This window comes from Mesoplodon densirostris, chromosome 10, assembly GCF_025265405.1.
Source record: "Mesoplodon densirostris isolate mMesDen1 chromosome 10, mMesDen1 primary haplotype, whole genome shotgun sequence".
In the NCBI taxonomy this organism is placed as follows: Eukaryota; Metazoa; Chordata; class Mammalia; order Artiodactyla; family Ziphiidae; genus Mesoplodon; species Mesoplodon densirostris.
Window position 1 is genome coordinate 21142759 of NC_082670.1, and position 14270 is coordinate 21157028.

Consider the following 14270-nt stretch of genomic DNA (forward strand, 5'->3'; position numbering starts at 1 on the left):
GAGGGACGGTAACATTGAGGGGCCAAGATGACAGGGACTCTTGTTCTGAAGTATTACATACAAACCTGTGTTGTGAACAATGCAACAGTATGTGTTTGTCCTGGGAGTCCCTGTAGCAAGGAGACAGATTGTCAGATTAGGCATGTTCAGCTATGAACAGGAATAGTAAGATTTCAAATAGTAATGTTACCTGGAAGTGAAGTAAATCAAGAAGGGATGACCTTATGAATATGCATGCAATTTCGGCTGTTCTGTTCACATTAATGGCTCTACCTATTACTTTTAAGTGTTAATTGGGGTGTATTAGGATTTGAATATAGTACTGGAATTAGTGCTCTCCAGCTTGGAGACTTGGCAGTTTTCCAGTATTAGGAAGAAGCCGTTATGTGTCATTTTTGTAGGCGTTGAATAGAGCTTATTGAAATGATGGGAGATGCGATTACAGCTTTTTATTAAAGCAGCATTGCTTATGTTTTCATTTAAAACATGAAGTTTCCTGAGTCTGAAGCATTTTTCATTTAGTTTTTTTTCTATCTACTGGAACGTAGACGCTTAAGAAAATTGAAGCTCCCTCCCTAAACCTGCCTGAGTCTAAGATTATGCAGGCCTTTGGGCTGAGGTTTTAATTGACTTAGCACTTACTATGCCATTTAACCTTAAAAAATTTGATTCTAATTTATATAATATTACCTTTTGATTTTACCATAGATGTATTACGTTTAGAAAACATGGTCAAATTTGGACAATAAAGATAATCACTCGGGAAAACTAGAACCAAATGCATAATGCCAGTTTGTGGACATACGAGTCTTGAAACTGTCAACACTCTCATTCTGCCTCCTGAGCCTTTTGGCAGATGTGCCTGGAACAGGTGTTCTATTAGAAGTCCATGTTCAGTAGTTAAGTGGACACGAATATACCCCACGATTTGTGCGGGGATCCTACAGACCACCTAGGCACATCTCAAGAACCCCAGTCCCACGGGCCACCATGGAACCTGGTCATAGATGATCCTAGAAGCTGCTTCCAGCATCCATCTCCCTGTAATGTCCAAACTGCTTATGGAGTTAGCATATACAATTGTTGAATATGGCTGGGCCAGTGTAGACCACCGCAGGCAACCCAGAAGACATCCAAATCCCCTGGAGAAGTCTTAGTTCTGACTTTTAGAGTAACCTTGGCTTAAGTCCTGGAATTTGCACCACCTCATTAATTCAGTTATGGCTGTAATCAGGGATTGCAATTTAAATACCCACAGGGCTAGGAAGGTGACATAAACAGGTGTGAGCTGGGTGTAAGTAGGGAGCCCATTCTTTTTTTTTTTTTGGTCAGATACTCTGTAGGCCAAACAAAACATGCCTCCAGGCAGAGGGCTTTGTCTCTGGTTTAAATAGACAGTGAGTGGATTGGCTTGGGTTCATCACAGAGCTTACAGTAATGAAAAGGTCACACACATTTGACTTTTTTTCTTTAATTGTAAGTGTGTCTTTTGGTTGGACCTTATAAAACAAAGCTAAGAGTGAGGATTAAAAAGATCTAGGATAAGCCAATAAGGGCAATGTTGTGTAGGAGTTGAAAACACAAAATCTGTAACCAGCCTGTCTGGTTCCTATTCAGCTACTCTCTGTGTGACCTTGGTTGAATCACTTAACCTTTTTGTTTCTTACTTGAGAAGTAGGGATAACAATACCCAATATAATAATACCTAAGTATTAGGTTACTGGGAGGATTAAATGAGTAAATATATGTAAAAAGCTTAAATAGCGGTTAAGTGTTCAATAAATGTCAGTTATTATTCATCTTGGCTGGGTTTTATTTTGCACTTACTACTTCTAGTAATTTAGTACTAGTATTCCTCTACTAGTATTTTAAGATGTCCTTTGACCTTGCATAGAAATAAAATGGGTCAAGGGATAGTGTTGCCATACTGAAGTGCAGATATTTCTGCGTAGAATTTTTATTTCTTTCTTCCCATCCTCCATTTCAGAAGAGCTGGCATCTGCCACTCTGGGTATCTTTCCACAGCTTCCCTTAGAAGAGAGGTGGCTGATATTCAGCATTAAGACACAAGCTCTTCATGTTTGACTCCAAGGGTCCAGAACCTTCGGGTCCTATTCATCAGTGTCTTTTGGCCAGAAGTTTCCAAATGAGGCACTTTGTGTTTGTGCGGTGGGTCCCTCCCCTGATGGTTCTCCATGAAGTGGGTCCCAGCGAGCGGCAGCAGCTCTGACAGTACTGTGTGGGCGCTGCCTGGTGTTCCCTCCACAGCCTCTGCAGTCCTTGTCCCTGGCTGACTCGAAACTCAAGAACGAGGTCACCATCATCATCAATGCCCTGGGAAGCAACACCTCCCTGACCACAGTGGACATCAGTGGGAATGGCATGGGGGACATGGGGGCAAAGATGCTGGCCAAAGCGCTGCAGATCAACACCAAGCTCAGGTACGCAGGCCGGGCCCTCGGCCCCGAGGAGTGGATGCTGGTTCAAAGGAAGGTCTGGAAGAGGGTCTGACCCAGCAACCACTGGGGGGGGCCGGCTGTGTTCGCGTGAGGCCTGAGTTTCCCAGGCGACCAGCTGGGGAGCAGAAGCGACAGCTTCAAGTCTTTTTTCAAAATATGGAGGAGGGTGTTCCCAAATTTAGACACAGTCATTCCTTCAAACTGCTGTCTTAAAGATTTCCACTATGAGGTAAACCCGGCTGAGAACCATTGCAGTTTCCCATTTCACAGCAGCATTGGCAGCTGACTGATGTGTCGGGAAAGGCAGGGGGCAGCAGAGGAGGGGTTTGGGGGCAGAGCTGGGAAGACTGGAGGAATAACACGAGGGGCTTCCCTGTACTTGGTTGTGAGCCCAGCGTCTTATCTTCCCTTCCCACCCCTGCGACATAAAGACCTAAAACCCAAGGGATCCATGAAGTCTACTGTGTCAAAGGCAAGTTTGTACTGGATGCTAACTCTTCTGTTCAGTGGTTTTCATCCGTAGTGCTTCCCAAGCATGGCTTTTCTTAAGGATGAGCTATGCAGTAACTACTTCTCTTAGGGACTAGTTATCTGGTAACCATGTTACCATCCGTCGTTCAGAGAGATCCAGTTGCTACCTAGCCCAGCAGTCTGGTGAAGGAAGAGTTAATAATTCACACTGCTCCTCAAGGGCTTTTTCTGGCTGTTTCCCTTGCTTCCCAGTGTAAGGCAGAGCCCGCACCTTCTGTCTAAACTGAAGGCAAAAGCCAAAATCTGCAGCAGTTTCTTTGAAGGTCAGTGTGTACGTGAAGAAGGTCGTTGAGGTTAGGAAGAGAAAGCAATTAGAGGTTGTGAGCCTGGGAGCGTTCAGACAAATAAAAGCCATTTCGTGTGTCAGGTGAATTGACAAATCCTAAAATACTTCTGAAGTATTCACATTCTGAAAGGAAAGTAATACTTCTTCCAAAATAGATTTTGTATTTAAAAAGTAAACCACCTCCTAGAGTAACTGAGGTTTATCAGCAGAGTGAACTCAGTTGCTGGGATTGCTGATCATATCACGTCAGGGCAATGATGAAATGTCAGAAAATATGACTACTTTGTCCCTCTAGTTGTTTAGAATAGAAAAAAGTCTCCATATCTGGAATTCTTTATGTTGGACATGAGACTGTTTAGCCTCTTGTATAAATAGCTTCAGCCTCAGACTTGAATACTAGAATGCTGTTTGGAGAATATGCTGGGAGAATATCAGGGGAATCAGGTTTTAGGGCTTTCTGGCAAGCAAAGCATTAGGTGACTTAATGGTAAGTTAATGTGTGTGCTGTTGCTTTTAAGTATGGTTTTTTTCATAGTACTTGAGCAGAGAATGGCTTTGGAATCTAATGTTGGGGGAAATGCTCATCCTTGCTTTGTTTGAAACAAAGCTGAACATTATTCCTTGCTCATTGTACTAAAATACCTAGACAGTGTTGCCTATAAGAGATTTATCTGCAATGGGAGAATCATTTCCTCCATTCTTAAGTCTCTGACGATTTATGTGATTTGGTTTCCAAACAGGACTGTTATATGGGACAAGAACAACATTACTGCCCAAGGCTTTCAAGATATAGCTGTTGCTATGGAAAAGTAAGTTTTACTTAGGACTTCTTTCTAGAAAAATAGGAAAGAACCAATGGTGTTTGTGTCTATGTGGGGTAATACAAGTAGCAGTAGATTGGGAATCAGAAGATCTGGGTCTGATTAGTCTCCTGCTAACCAGCCATGGGACCTGGGAAGACGTTGACTTTCCTCTGGTGTGAGTTTCTTCATCTATAAAATGAGAGCAGAGATGCTTATTCCACAGAACACACAAGATCATGGTTGCAGGGGGGTGGGGTGGAGGGTGCTACACAGCGGTCACCTTGCTTCTTTCTCCTTGTGGTTTTAAATCTCCTTCCACTGGATCTCACTTTTTTTGCCCAGGATGACAACTCTGAATCCAGTGGTGAGAAGAAAGCTGAGGTCCAGAAAATAAAAATGAAATTGATGAAATGGCAAGGCCAGGGCTCACTGGTCTCATTTCTGTAAAAGCCTTTTTTTTTTATTACCTTCGTAACTAAAGTCTGCAACTATTATTTATTGTCAAATTTACTTTCCCAGTAAACTAAATGAGGAAAGAAGAATACAAATGTGGCTGAAAAAAATGCTAGAAATCTGGTTCTCTCTGAGCTTTTCAATCCTCATATTGTATTCGAATGGTAGAAACGATCAAAGCAGATTTATAGCATTAAAAACGAGAGGTTACAAAATGTAGGAGGGAAGTTAGGGGCCAGTAGCATAGAAGTTGGGCCTTTTAGGAGGGGGAGGGGGTGCTCATTATTTTGTGTTTTCCTCCATGCACGGCCCCTCAGGTGGAGCTGTCATGCCCAACATGGTGACCTGGATAAAAGCCGAGACCTGGAATTAGGAGCCCTCCATTCCGTCCCCAGCTCTGTCACCAATAAGCCTATGATCTTGAGCCTGTGATCATTTCACCTCATTGATGAATTTTTCTTTTATAACGTGAGAAATCACAGTAAATTATCTCTAAGTGGCTTCAGTTCTAAATCCCGTGGTTCTCCTTTAGCCAGGAAGTCAAAGTTGCTGCCATCACCGGCCATCACTAAACATGGATAAGGCAGCTCACACCATCAGCCATCATGGCCACTTCTCCTGGGAGACTTCTGTGACTGCAGAACCTCCTGTAATTACACCTATTGCACACAAAACCTTTGAATGGAAACATATATTTACAGATTGCTGCATTTGGGTGCTAACAGCACAGCTGCCACTCTAATGATGTTGCAGACTGCCAGCCCAGGCAGGTCTTTGTGAGAAGCCAAGAGGATGCAGCCCCAACACTCCACATTTCCAGATTGAAAGTAGAACTCCCCGATCACAGTCTGTTATGTACTCTGTGCTACAAGATGCCAATGGTGTGAAATCACATTTGGTTTAAATAAACCACGCTGGTCTGAAGCATGATGAAAAGTGGATGAGGGAAAAGAAAATCTTCGAGGCTGCAAAAAGAGACGTATTATCTCTTAGTTTCAGTTGGCTGGTTCCTCTTAAGTCAAACAAAAGCAGTTTTGCTCAAACAAAGCTAAGGTAAAAATTAAAGTTATAGAAATAGCAGCCTTGTCTTTGCTGATTATTTTACTTTAAGCCATCTTGTCAGTTGGACTGGGTGAAGAACAGTTTTTTTCTTTTTCCCAATTAGGTAACCATCCAGATTGGCTGCTTTTATTAAAATGACTGTTTATTTTCTTTATTATTTCTTCATTATTAGTACCTATTTTAGGAATTAGTTGTTAATTTATTCTTCCAGTAGAAGCCATTTGACTATCCATAAGAGTTACACCATGAGTTCTGCTTGGTGTTTAGAGACCTGAAACAAGCCAGCTGTGGGATGCCTAGGTACCAGTTGCCAACACGTGGCCCACAAGGTCATCCTTCCTGAGTGTCTTGTTGTAGAAACAGATGCATTTTGGTTGGGAGAGAGGAGGCATCTCCAGGTCTAGAGTTTGTGGTAGGGGAGCAGGTGTGAGTGTTCATCCAGACACATATCACTTTGTAGCAAGTTCAGGAACACAGGCCAGAGTGCGGATTTAGAGTTCTCACACAAAAATGACTCACCCTTGCATTCTTGTGTCTAATCAGCCAGGCAACAGCCATGTGAGGTATTAAATAGACCCAGAGTTCCACAGTTGCTTTACTTGGTGTCTGGAGCCTGGGGCACTCGGGCTGATTTGGGGGTGCCAATTGCCAGGACCTGCAGAGGTCAGGTTGTTGAGCCAGCAGGAAGGTTTTCTAAAGACACTTACTGGTCTTGGACTTGGTTATTTAAAGGAGCCCAGAGCCTGAACAGATTGTTTTTGTGGATGCTCACATCCTTGGCTTGGCGAGCAAATGTTTTGGTTCTATTTTGGGTTTTTCCTCTACCGTTCTGGGTCTGTCTGTCACGTTGTCACTGTGGTAATCAAGTTACCTTCAGATCTGTTGGTGACTAAAATCCAAGTAGCAAGTTGATGCTGGACTTTTTTCCTAGCCTTTCTCTCAGACCATCTCTCCAGTTCCAATTTGAAAATCCTGTCCTTACTGTAATTGAAAACTGAAAGCAAAACAACAAAACCAGATTCCTTCAAGTTGTGTAGGTTTTGTAGACAGCGTGAATTGACGAGGTCACTTGTGGTGTCGCACAGGTGGTAGGAAAGAAGGCTGACCTGCAGTCGAGGGGCCTAAGATGGTCCGGTAGTTTACAGTTTTCTAAGACACTCTGGCAACTCTCTTTTCGGATTTTAAAAAAGGGTGCTGAATTCAGATAATAGGAAGTTATTTTCAAATAAACATACCATTTTCTCCTTTTTCTAGGAACTACACGTTGAGATTTATGCCAATTCCTATGTATGATGCTTCTCAAGCCTTAAAAACAAACCCTGAAAAAACAGAAGAGGCTCTGCAGAAGGTATTGAAGGATCAGTAACTTAATTATAATAAATTCACATTTGAGTGGAATTGTGTGAATAATACATTCTGAACATATGAACAGTGCTTTGTATTTTACAAAGCTTTTTTCACATTAGCTTGTATTCTTATGATCGTGAATGGCATAATGCATGACTGGGGAAGGAATAAAATATAGACTAAAACTTGTCATGAAATTTAAGTGGAGTAAAATAACATACTTACAGCATCAACATGCCAGACTTAGGCGTGGATAACTCCCTCTTCGTCCATTGGAGAATGTGTACAAGTGAATGACAGCCAGCACAACCTTCATCTCCTTCATCCTCAACAGCGAGAGCCTTCCCTTCCTTCTTCATTGAGAAATTTAGGGCACTACTGAGATCTCGCTTTACCACCTTTGTCTATAAATGTGTCTGAATCCACACCCATGCCCACCTCCTTTCTGGCAACCCCAGAGGATGATGGGTACCTTCCCCTTCAAAGCCCAGTCATCCTCAGTGCCTTTGACCCCAACATCTCTGCCCTGTGCTGGAAACTTGCCCTGTGAGCCATTCCCTCGCTCTTTCATATCTTCATCCTTCTCGTTCTATGGTTATGGCTACCTTTCTCTCTACTTTTAGATGTGCTCAAATATTTCCCATCTGAGGAAACCTGCTCCACCTTTATTATGGTGTTATTTGGGAAATCTTCTAAATCTTTCTTCCCTCTTTGTTCTTTCATCTGGTGGTACCACCCTCTGTCCAGTCTCCTAAGCTTGTCTTTTTCCCCTTTATATCTTCTGTAGCCAATCAGTCACCAAGTTTACTGATTCTAGCGCATAAATCTCTTCATTAACTCTCCTTCCCTCTATTCCTATAACAGATGCCTTTATTCAAACCTCATCCTCTCTCACCAGGATGATTACATCCTCTTGTCTGTTTTCCATGCTGCAGTCAAAAATAGCCATCTTGGGGCTTCCCTGGTGGCACAGTGGTTGAGAGTCCGCCTGCCAATGCAGGGGACACGGGTTCATGCCCCGGTCCGGGAAGATCCCACATGCCGCGGAGCACCTGGGCCCGTGAGCCATGGCCGCTGATCCTGCGCGTCCGGAGCCTGTGCTCCGCAACGGGGAGAGGCCACAACAGTGAGAGGCCCGTGTAACGCCAAAAAAAAATAGCCATCTTCCTTCACGGTGAAGTTGATCAGACTAAAACGTTCAATCCATTCCTCCTGGTGGCTTTTAGGATAAAGCCTGATCTCCTTAACTTATGATGAATTTCTGCCCAGGATCTGCCTCCTATTCACCGCCAACTTCATTTCTTACCAACCCTTAGTCTTTGTTTTGCTCTACCTCAGGGAACTTGTTAGAAATGCAAATTCTTGGGCCTCAGAAACTGGGGTGGGACTTAGCCATCTGTGTTTTTCTGAGTTGTCCTGATGATTGTAACATCTGAGAATCACTGCTCAAATCTAGATGATACTCATGCTTTCCCCACTACTGTGCATATCTGTTGAGATTGAAATCAAGGGTCAGTTCATCCAGGAAGACTTCTCGGAGTCCCTTTTCCCTGCTAGGTAGGTGGTCTTCTCACAATTTCCTGTGGTTCTCTCTGTCACTGGCCTTGTGGCATTGTTTTAAGTTACCTGCCTCTATTTTTTTTTTTTTTTTTCTCCCAGCGACTGTGAGCTCTTTGAAGGCAGAGCCTATATTTTTCATCTTGTTTTATTCTCAGAAGCTAGTGCAGTACCTGGCATGCATGCATGGATGTTATTTAGACATTCAATGAATTAAAGGGAGTAAGGTTGGGAGTGGAGGGGAGAGGAAGCTGTGGTGTAGCAAAAGAAACCATCTAAGGTTTGGATTCAGAAGATCTGACTAAATCAAACTCTTCCCAGCATTGTAAGTTCAGTATGTATTTAATTCTTCTGAACTTTAGTTTCTCCATCTGCATAAAAAATAAAGCTACACAGTAACTGTATTTAGCTGACACTTAGCATATAGTTTATACTGGGTGCCTGACACTATTTTAAATGATTTACATAAATTAACATCTGTCATCTTTAAAATAAACCCATGAGGTAGGTTCTATTATATGCTCATTTTACAGATAAGAAAACTGAAGGACACAGTGATTAAGTAATTTGCCTAAGGTGTCCATGAGGATCAAATGAGGTGGTATATGTGAAAAGCAGTTTGTAGATGGTAAAGCAATATACAAATGTTCGATATCTTTACACTTTCCTAAAGGATATTAGTCAGCTTATAACAAAAGACATTCTACAGAAACAAGGTTTCTGGTTTCAGGTTAGACATGTAAAGAGTTTGGAAGTCATCATTCCCATCCTCACAACAAGAAAAAAAAAATCTTAAACAGAAAATCAGTGACTTTTCTTAGGTCTGCCAGAGAATTGAGGTTACAAGGCAAACTATCACCCTGGAAACTGGAGAGATGGTAATACAGAGAATCACAGAGAATCAAAGCTGAGATCAGCTCACCAGGGGCAGAAGCTAATGGAGCTGGTAACTCAGAGGAACGCTTAAACAGTAATTGATGAATTGCTGGAGGCTTACTGTGGACTAGTTTAAGAGCTTAAAAAAAAAAAAAAAAAATAGAGGAAGCTAAATACTCCTAGGTGCTTAGTCTTAGGGAGGCCCTGACCTTTGCACGGGTTTTAGTTACAAGAACCCAAGTTATCACAGTGAAGATTGGAGGAGGATAATTCACTCATGTTTCTGGCAGGGGGAAGGGAAAAAGTAACCATTTTGAAATACACTCAGAGCATGCTCTTCTCCATAACAAAGGCCTACCCTCAAGAGAAACTATTCTACCAGAGCCTTATCTGACCTAGTAGAAGACAATTAGACCACTGCAGCCCCTTCCAGCCTTCCTGTTTCACATAAGGGAGGGAAAAAAAAAGGCCAAGAAACACTTCTGAAGGTCACAGTCCAGGGACTCAGGCCTGTTTTTTTTTTTTAAAAAAAAGCCTAAATTTAATCATAAGATTATCAAATGCTTCCCCTCTCTATTATACTTACATCACATATCATTTATAATAACACTGAATTACAACTAAGCAAAGCTGTAAGACACTTTATTTAAGGAGACATTTCTAGGGAAACCCCAAAACAGCAGGGGAGACATAAACAAGGTCAATAGAAGAAATTAACTGGCATATACAGTTACAGCAGACATTTACAACTCAGCTTCTAGCCAGATGAACATAAAAGCCTCACATTAAAAGACTGATTACCTCAGTTCCTATTACTAGCTACATCATATCTGGCTTTCAACAAAAAATTACAAGGCAAGCTAAAAGACAAGACAAAACACAGTATGAAGAGACAAAGCAAACATCAGAACCAGACTCAGATATGGCACAGATTTTAGAATTATCAGACAGGTAATTTAAAATAACTGTGATCAAATATGTTAAGGGCTCTAATGGAAAAAGTAAAAAAAAAAAAAAGGCAAGAACAGATAGATAATAAAAACAGAGGAGCTCTAAGAAAAAATCAAAAGGAAATGCTAGAGATCAGAAATGCTGTAACAAGCAAAAAAATGCCTTTTATGAGCCCATCAGTGGACTGGACACAGCTGAGGAAAGAATCATTGAGCTTGAAGATATGTCAGTAGAAACTTCCCAGACTGAAATGCAAAGAGGAGAAAAAGAATAGGAGGAAAAAGAACAGAAGATCCCAGAACTATGGGACAATTACAAAACATTGAACATCCTGGTAACGGGAATACCAGAAGGAGAAGAAAGAGAAAAGAACAGAAGAAATGTCTGAAGTAATAATGACTGACAATTTTACAAGATTAATGACAGACACCAAACCACAGATCCAGGGATCTCAGAGAACACCAAGCAGGATAAATACCACCCCCCCCCGCAGAAAAAATTGATGTGTAGGCATATCATATTCAAACTGCAGAAAACCAAAGACAAAATCTTGAAAGAAGTCAGAGAAAAAATATACCTTACATATTGAGAAATAAGGGTAAGAATTATCAGACTTTGAGTCACGAAGCATGCAAGCAAGAAGAAAATAGAGTGAAATATTTATTTAAAGTGTTGGAAAAAAAACCCCAAAACCCAGCAGCCTAGAATTCTGTGTCTAGCAATATTTTCCTTCAAAAATAAAGAAGAAGAAATACTTTCTAAGACAGCAGTGTTACAAGGGGTGAAAGGGAGAAATTGGTGATACTCCCTTATAATGTACCTGTACCTGCACTATTTGTGAAACAGTTGACCCGTGGACAGCACGGGGCTTAATCTGAGTATACCTTATAGTTGGCCCTTCTTGTCTGCATCCATGGATTCAACCAACCATGAACCATGTACGCTGTAGTATTTACTACTGAAAAATATCCATTTATAAGCAGACCTGTGCAGTTCAAACCTGTTTGTTCAAGGAACAACTGCAGTGTTATTTGAAAGAGGAGTTGGATGAATTGTAGATGTATATTGCAGACACTAGGGAAACCACTAAAATATTTATAAAGAAGTATACTTAGTATTCTAAGAAAGGAGAGAAAAGTGCAATCATATACAGTACTTAAAACCAGAGAAGGCCGAAAAAGAGGGGAGGATAAAAGAAGAAACAAAGAGCAAATGCAGAGTATGCAAATACATTAATTATAAAAGTTTTGTTTTTCTTAAAATGAAAATTGGTGACTTTAAAGCTCATATTTATTGTTTTTTTTTCCCTATAGTATTTAACTATGCTCTTATATATTCAAGTTTTCATTTTAACAGAACTGTCCTCTGGAAGAATTATGGCTCTTTAATTTTACTCTACTGAAAAACAATATTGTGATTCTATACTCAATCTTTATTTTTTTTAAATATAAGATTCCTTTATTAAAACACAGAATTTTTTTGGCCTTCTTTGCTGCTGCTATTTTCAGCAATGAGACTGAAGATGTCTGACTGACTATAGACTGTCTCCCAGGTCACTGCTGCCCAGGGGTACTGGCAAATGTGATTAATGACACTTTTGGCTCTTCCTCTTTCCTTTTGACCTGAGTCAGGCCCCTGTCCTGTCCTGGTTCTCTGTCTTGGTCTCTAATGGTGCACAGAAGGAAAGTTTACCTTGTAAACTTTCCAGATGCAAATACTTTCAGCAAATAACTTTCACCATTATTAAAGACACTTAAGCATTGTTTTTCTTCCTTCCCCTTGCACTAGCTTTTAGAAATGAGTGTTGAATATTATTTTTTTTCTAAAATATTCCCTCCAGGCTCAGTCTGTGAAGCACGGTTGGTGCACCTGGGGAAGGCCTGGAAGCGCGTGAGCCAGCCTTGGGTGCACTGCCTGTGTGTGAGCTGAGCCTCCTGAATAAACAAGCTGCTCTCAGAACTGGCCCATGGCCAGGGCTTAATGAGGCCAAATGTGGAAGAACAAAACAAAATCACCCAAAGCTGGGTGGCAGTGTATGCCTGTCATATTTCAGGCAGAATCTTTTTTTAGCAATGATATTCTACCTTGATGGTAATGTCACCTTGGAAAGAGATGACTTCTTGGGAAGCAGCAAGAGAAAATTAATGTAATATAATGTCATGGTATTAATGTGTCACTTTAATGATGCTTCATTTCAGGGATCTTTTTGTTTTTATAATATCGTCATTTATGTTTAGTAGAATGGTACATTTTGTTCTGCTTTATGGTTTCCAAGGATAATAATAATTATAGCCTGTATTTTAATTGTTCCTAATTGGTATTAAGTAGTAGTCATTTTAGCATATGCAAAATGAAAATGAAAATGTAATAATTCTGAAAGCCTCACAGTTACTAGAAATTCGTAACCAGGGAACTGTAGTGACAAATTGGAAACCAAATGGTTAAGTTGCATTATAAAAACAAATAAAAACAACAACTGAAAAAAAATAGATGGCATACTTAATCATCTCAATCATTCTTTAAAAAAACACATTAATAGGTATTCATTATAATCAATAGTTTACATTTTTCAATGTATTATATATTCATTGTATATTGTTCTTCAATACTTTATTTCAATCTAGTTATCATTTGTATGTTTGAATTTTTCATAAAACATTGTCTATGTATAAAAATGTAGATTGTCAAGCAACTTCAAGATTTCTCATTTTCTGTAGAAATCCATTTTCTTATTTTTGGTAATTTTGCTAAAACCATTCCTGTTTTTGAGAAAACATGTAAACCTGATGGATTAAGGAAATTGGTATATGGTTTTGAGTTGTACCAGCCTGTATCCTTCCAATTTTGTACCTATTTTCTCCTTTTTTCCCTTAAAATAAAGAATTTTCTGAGTGCTGGTGGATAAGGCCAAGGGGTTCAGAAAGGACCATCGATACACTGTAGGGGTATCTATTTAGCTTCTGAACTGTTTAGTGTGGTTAAAAATTTGAGAGAGAGAAAGATTGCAATCGTGTACAGGAAAGTGATGAGAAGTCACTAAAAGGGTCTCTAACCCTGCAGGCAGGCAATTAAACACTTGCTCATCTTTGTCAACTACTGAGTCACATAAAAATTACCCTGGTTACCTGCGAGTGAAATTTCTAACTAAAAACACCCATAAATTCATCACGACAATAGCCGGGTTCCCCATCTCATACATTTTGTGGGGTCAAGGCCCTGGCAGGATGTGTGAATTAGTTGCTTGGGTCTTCAGTTTAGCAGCTGGCTGTTGCACTTATGACTTAACTCTCTGCTGAGTCAAAATGTGTTCTTGAGAGAGACATGTGCTTAATTTCCAGATAGAAAACTATCTGCTCCGGAATCACGAGACTAGAAAATACCTTCAAGAGCAGGCCTACCGCCTACAGCAGGGCATTGTCACCAGCACCACACAGCAGGTAAGAAGGTGCCAGTCTTCTCCCAGTGACAGTTCCTCCTCTTACACATGCTGAACTGACCCTTTTAAGAGCCAGGGACCAAGGATTTTTATTGTTTGAATCATTCCGAATGGGGCAGTAAGAACCTGTTTCTGAAAATGACAACAAATGTTAAGTAGAGTTTAGAAATGCTAAATATGCACTTTTCATTGTTGATGATTTCTGCCTTTTAAGATTGTTAGTAAGGTGTATCTTAGATTTATATACAACTATTAGGAACCCTGGATTACAGATGATAAAAGTCTGAGGGTAATCAAATTTGCTACTTTGGAGACATCCTATTCTTTTTCTTCTTCTCCCTCTTACTTCTATGAATAGGAAACAAATTCCCAGATTCTTCTGAATAATTAAGAATTTGTTAAGAATTATTCTTCTGAACAATTAAGAATTTGTTGAATGTTAATTAACACAAGTGCTGAAGAGAAACTAAACTGTTTTTTACTTCATTCCTCTTCTCTCTACCCAACTT

General features: G+C 40.4%; 1 protein-coding gene across 3 annotated transcripts in view; it reads left to right on the forward strand.

Moving 5' to 3' along the window:
- The window catches only part of CARMIL1 (capping protein regulator and myosin 1 linker 1), a 317490-nt gene that overhangs the window by 215107 nt on the left and 88113 nt on the right, over positions 1-14270 (forward strand). For all 3 annotated transcript variants that reach the window (XM_060109371.1, XM_060109372.1, XM_060109373.1), the window contains exons 21-24: positions 2269-2441; positions 4017-4085; positions 6849-6942; positions 13664-13762. In XM_060109371.1, coding sequence (XP_059965354.1) covers positions 2269-2441; positions 4017-4085; positions 6849-6942; positions 13664-13762 — 435 coding nt within the window. The remainder of the gene's footprint in view (positions 1-2268; positions 2442-4016; positions 4086-6848; positions 6943-13663; positions 13763-14270) is intronic.